Source organism: Dipodomys ordii, unplaced genomic scaffold, assembly GCF_000151885.1.
Source record: "Dipodomys ordii isolate 6190 unplaced genomic scaffold, Dord_2.0 Scaffold131, whole genome shotgun sequence".
NCBI classification, from domain to species: domain Eukaryota; kingdom Metazoa; phylum Chordata; class Mammalia; order Rodentia; family Heteromyidae; genus Dipodomys; species Dipodomys ordii.
In genome coordinates this window covers 1830596-1836595 of record NW_012267347.1, presented here as the reverse complement: position 1 = coordinate 1836595, position 6000 = coordinate 1830596, and the positions used below count along the sequence as shown (strand labels likewise).

General features: G+C 43.4%; 1 protein-coding gene across 1 annotated transcript in view; it reads right to left on the bottom strand.

Annotated features, from left to right (window-relative positions):
• Positions 1-1881: 1881 nt before the first annotated feature.
• Positions 1882-6000, bottom strand: part of Kcnj10 (potassium channel, inwardly rectifying subfamily J, member 10) — a 31136-nt gene continuing 27017 nt past the window's right edge. Inside the window, exon 2 of the mRNA XM_013030545.1 lies at positions 1882-3727. Within this exon, the coding sequence (XP_012885999.1) occupies positions 2588-3727 (1140 nt within the window). The 3' untranslated portion in view covers positions 1882-2587. The remainder of the gene's footprint in view (positions 3728-6000) is intronic.

The following is a 6000-nucleotide window of genomic DNA, read 5'->3' as shown; positions in this document are numbered from 1 at the left end:
CCAAGGAACCCATTTCTCACCAGACTCAACTGCTTCTAAAGCTTACCCTATGCCCTGAAAGAGGGTTCCAAGTCAAGGAAGATAGGCTGTAGTTTCGAGTCATTTAGTGTTTGGGGTGGAAGTAGTTCATGGGGGACAAAGGGCTTATTGGAGAAGGTCCCAGATTGTATTAATAGGAAAGTATGATTTAATCCCAGCATAGAGCCTGGGATTGTAGAGGAGGTTCAAAAAGGATTAAGACTAAAAATGTTCTCTCTCCCTTGTTATCCAAAAATCGGAGGAGAATCTAGCGCTTAGAATCAACAGCAGGGGAATAAGAGAGGAATTCCTTCAGGGGGGAAGCAGCAATGTACAGAAGAAACCAGATGGAGAACAAATCGCCAATCCATAAGAGGATACATACACACAAACACACACATACAGAGCAGTACATTTTGTCTTTGCACAGTGAACAAAAACAGGTTAATCCAATATTGAATAAACTTGAGAGCACATAAGCTGACTCTTGGCCTTCTGTTCTTTGTTTCTGATTTTCAAGTTTTTTTTTTTTGTTCATGTTCTTATGAGAGCTAAAGAATAATGGGTTTTTACAGTAAGTGCAGACTGAAGGGTCTTCATTTTCAAGATACAGATAGTTGAGTTCAAGGAGAGATCAATGTAAGAGAGCTGCACAGTTGAAGTAAGCCCAGCCTCAAAATTTATGAGTTTCTGTGGAAGTCTCTCCACACAGATGTACACATTCTGTATAAGAGAATAGCTTGTAACAATTGGTCATGTTCACCTTAATTAAATAGCCATTTGATTCATACAAGGATTCTGTGCCAAACCACTTGTGGGGTTTGTACCTAAATGACACCAGGAAGCATTTGTGGTATTTGTGGCTTTAAGAGAAAGTTCTGCTGGCTATAAATCTTTTCTAGAACCCTGCCATATTCTCCACTGGGGAACAAGGAATGGCCTGAGTGTGATCTTCTAAAATGTCTTCTTAACTTGCCTGCACCTGGCTCCAGGCAGAAAAATAGAGAGGACACCCATTTTCATCATTTTATATCAAGTGTTAGGAATGGTTGAAGGATAACAGAGTTATTTGATCAGGAGGTAAAATTTCCTCCCCTCATAACATTTCCTCATAAAATAACTGGCACTTTTCAGAAAGGCACTGGAAGGTGTAACAAAATAGTGGCTGCCAGCCACAGAATTCTGCTTCTGCCCAAACCTTACCAAAGGATCACCAATTCCTAGAGGCTTTATACAGCAGTGTGGAATTTGAGAAGTTGGTTTAACTTTCCTGGAGAATCTGTGTCCTCTGAATCTAGTTTTAGTTGAGCATCAATGTTAAGAAGGGGAGAATGTGTTTTCCCTCCCTTTCTTCAAAGGGTTCAGGTTAAAGAAAGGGATTTGGGCTGGGCAGGAAAGGTAAGAAGGTAAGCCAGGTACAGTATAATCTAGAGTATCATTTTCAGAGCTTTTCATAGGGCCTGGGCAATGGACTTATTCAAGAGAACATATTGGCTAGGGTCCTCCATTCACAAGTCACAGTAAAACAAATCTTCCCAGGGCTGCTGAGAATATGTTCAGAGTTTTGGACAATAGTTCCAAAGCTGAAGAGTTCAGAATTTAGGATGGATACAAGTGTGGATCTGGGTGTGTGTATATATATATATATAATGTATATATATATATATTTTTTTTTTGTCAGCCATGGGGCTTGAACTCAGGCCCTGAGCACTGTCCCTGAGCTTTTTCTGCTCAGGGCTAGTGCTCTGCCACTTTCTGCCACAGTTCTACTTCTGGTTTTCTGGTCTTAATTGGAGATAAGAGTCTCATGGATTTTCCTGGCTTTGAACCGTGATCCTCAGATCTCAGCCTCCTAAGTAGCTAGGATTACAGGGTGAACCACCAGTGACCTGGCATGGCTGTATTCTTAAATGTCTCAAGTCAGCCCCAATTTATGGAAACAGGCTATGAGAAACTGGGTATGCTGAGAAAGTCTACTTGCAAACTAGAAAGGGAAATGGTGGTGATCAAGAGCCGAAGGTATGGTTTTCAGCAAAGATTAAAAATGCCATGATAAACCCTAGCTTCATTCAACAATTGGTAAAGGACCCCAGAATAAACTGATTACAGATTCCTGTATTTCTGAGGAAATAAACCACAAAGACTATCAGATGTGACTATCAACCTGCTAGCTGGAAACAGAGGCAGCTCTAGCCTCAAACTGGCTAACTTTCTGGTAATGATGGGAGGTGGGTGGAGTCTGTCCATCCAATCACATGGTCCTACTGATAGGAGTCTCCAAGCATAGCTGAGGCCTTCCAAGCCCCTTCAGCCTAATCTTCCCGCTCCTTCCCCCATCCTGGCTTCAAGGAGTTGTGTGCATTGGGGTAGAAGCAGGAAAAGGTGAAAGGGGACAATGGGAAGAAAATTTGGATTTCAGTTAGCCTGAACTTCTAACAGGCCACTGAGTTAAGGAAGGGGCAGGATGGGTACTTCTGGGACACTCCAGTGAACCCAGATAGTATCCCTTCCCTAGGGCATCAAAAGAGAGGAAAAGAGGTCAGAGGGCCAGGGGGGTGGGGCTAAGCCATCAGACATTGCTAATGCGCACACTGAGCGCACTGCCCTCCTTTTCAGCTTGTTCCCTTAATGACTCCTCCAATTTGAGCTTTTCTGGGTCTCCATACCGTACAGTGCTGTCACGGAGGCCACTAGGGGGAGCTACTTTCACAACTTGGTCAAAAAGGCTGAAGTCAGCTATGTATTTGCCACTAGCTGACAGGGAGATAGCAGGTGTGAACTCATAACCCCAAAGGATCTCCTCTGGCAAGTAGGAAGTGCGCACCTGGCAGGTGGCACTTGTGGACTCCACTGTCCCACTTAAGATCAGCACCAGCTCAAAGTCACCCTCACCACTTCGGAGGGGAAGATCTTTCAAGGGACTGGTCTCATCTACCACATGGTAGAAGGTAAGGGGTAGAATGAGGAAGGGACTGTCAGAGGCAGTGTCTACTTGGAAAGTCACATTGACCTGGTTGAGTCGAATGTTCTCACCCTCCTTGGTCTGATGAGTCTGAAGCAGTTTGCCTGTCACCTGGCAGCCAATGAGGAGGCTCTTACGCATATTGGCAACTCGGATCATAAGGCAGGGTTTGCCGTTGTGGGACGCTACAACTGCATGCTGGCTGAAACGTATGGTCTCGGCCCGCTTCTTGGGCCGGGCAATCTTGGCCAGAAAGGTACCTGTGATGAAGATTTCCAGGATGGTGGTGAGCACCAGCTGGGCAATAAGCAGCACGATGGCCAGGGGACATTCCTCACTGATGTAGCGGAAGCCATAGCCAATGGTGGTCTGAGATTCCAGGGAGAAGAGGAAGGCTCCAGTGAGTGTGTGCACCTGTACCACACAAGGTGTATGGTTGGCAGGGGGGCCTAACTCCAGTAGGTCCCCATGGGCCACAGCTACCAGATACCACACCACACCAAAGAGGAACCAGGTGCCTGCAAAGGTTGCAGAGAACAGCAAAAGCTTGTAGCGCCATTGCATGTCAATGAAGGTTGTCCATAGGTCCTTGAGGTAGAGGAAGCGCTTGTCAGCAATATGCTCCATTCTCACATTGCTGCGGCCATCTTTTGTCAGTACTCTCCGCCTTCGTATGGCTGGACTCACTAGGGGCCGGCTTTCTGTTTGAGTGGTCTGACTGTAATACACCTTGGCAACGGATGTCATCTAGATGGAACAAAACAGCACAAAGAAAGTTAAAGAAATCCAGCCACTTAGCCAGACATGTGGGTTAGTTTCCAGAAGTTGAGAGGCGGAGGCAAGAAGATTGTGAGTTTGAGGTCAGCCTGGGCTACATAGTGAGTCTGCATCAGAGAGAGGAGGGAGGAAGGGAAGAAAGAAGAAAAGAAAAAGGGGACTGTTTGACGAGAAATGTACTCATTACCTTACTTATGTAACTGTAACCCCTGTGTACACCACCTTTACAATAAAACAAAATTAATTAATTGATTGATTGATTGATTTAGTCGGTTATGGGGACTGAACTCTGGGCCTGGATGCTGTCCCTCAGCTTTTCAGCTCAAGGCTAGCACTCTATCGCTTAAGCCACAGCTCCACTTTCGGCTTTTTCTGCTTATGTGGTGCTGAGGAATCAAACCCAAGGGCCTCATGCATGCAAGGCAAGCACTCTACCACTGAGCCACCTTCCCAGCCCCTAAAATACTATTTTTTAAAAAGAATGAAAAGGGGAGAGAGGGAGAAAGGGGAGAGAGGGAGGAAAGAACCCATCAATTGACTTACCACCCCATGGGAAAGAGGAACTAACATTTGATTTGGTAGCACTTATTTATTAGCAAATATTCCTTGAGCACTTATTATATGCCAGTCACTATGCAATGTGCTAGTAATGCAAAGTTGGAAAATATACCATCCTTGCTAAGAAATCACAACCTAATGAAGAAGATACATGTTAAGTAAGCAGATAGTTTCAATAAAGCGTAATATTTGTAAGTTTTAGAAGAGAAAGTGAAGAAAGTCATATATTCACAATTCCTTAAAAGTAGTGATGAGACTAACAAGGGGTCTACTAACCTCCATTCACCAGTGATAATATCTAATTCTGAAATACAGTTCCTCCTAACTCTCATAAGTATCTATAATAAGGCAAGAAATCCCTACAGGCCAATTGCTCCTAAGATACACATCTTTCCAGACACATATCTTTAATTATTCTCCACTAATCCCAAATTAATACCTATTGGTGATACTAAGATATTCAAATACCCAAAGAAACAAAAACTGCCCATTCTTCTGCCTTCAAAGATGCTTTACAAGTACTCAACTCATTTCACTTTTAATCATCTATTTGCATCACCTGGGGAAATTGGGTCTGGATTAAGCTCTAGGATGACATTCTGGAAGATCAAAAATAGGACTTGAGCAATTTGTTCTATTTGTTCCGATAGTAGAAAGTGGACAAGGCACTGAAATGGGAGAAGGCTCATGTAATACAAGGTATCAGATACCCTTGCCCAAGAAGTAGCTTTGTACTTTTCCAGCAGAGAAATTTTTATCACCTGAGCATGTATATACTTTGGATCTGCTGTGGTGCTACGTAAACTCTAGGGAGTTTGGCTCCTTTGAACATAAGAAAAGCCAATCACCTCCATTCTAAAAATCTGAGCCATTGTGGTTTCATCATTATTCTTCATACTTCTCCACTATTTCCCTTATTGCCCTGGAAAATTCTAAATCATGTAGGCCTGCCCATATAATCCCACCCAGGTAGGCACCAAATTGAAGATCACTAAGGCCAAGAATTTCAAGAACATTCAGAGGCAACCAGGATGCCCATTTTGCCAACCTAGTGGCCATACTATTTGGAATCATTACTCTTCTACTTCAAACTTGAGTACTACTTACTACCCTATGTTTTCGGCTTTTTTGTACCAAAAAGAAGCTCTCCAACTCTGAAGTTTGCAGAATTCCCATTTAAAGCCCAAATAAAACCTTATTTAGTGTCTACTAAAGAGAATAACAACCACCACAATATATGTGCATATATACCATCTTATTTTATATATTTTTGTGCCAGTACTGAGACTTGAACTCAGAGCTTCATGCTCTTGTGCTTTTTCACTCATGGCTAATACTCTGTCAGTTGAGTCACACTCTAGTTCTGGATTTTTGCTTGGTAATTGGACTTGTCTCACAAGATAGGCTTCCAACTGTGATTCTTAGTGCTTGAGTAGATAAGATTATAGGCATGAGCCACAGGCACCCAGCTATATAACATTTTAGAATTCACACATAAGCATACTCATTCGATCCTCCAATTCTTTTTGTTGTTGTTGTTGTTGATCATGGGGCTTGAACTCTGGGCCTGGGAGCTGTCCCTCAGCTCTTCAGCTCAAGGTGAGCACTCTACTGCTTGAGCCACAGCGCCACTTCCGGTTTTCTAGTGGTTTATTGGAGATAAGAGTCTCACAGACTTTCCTGCC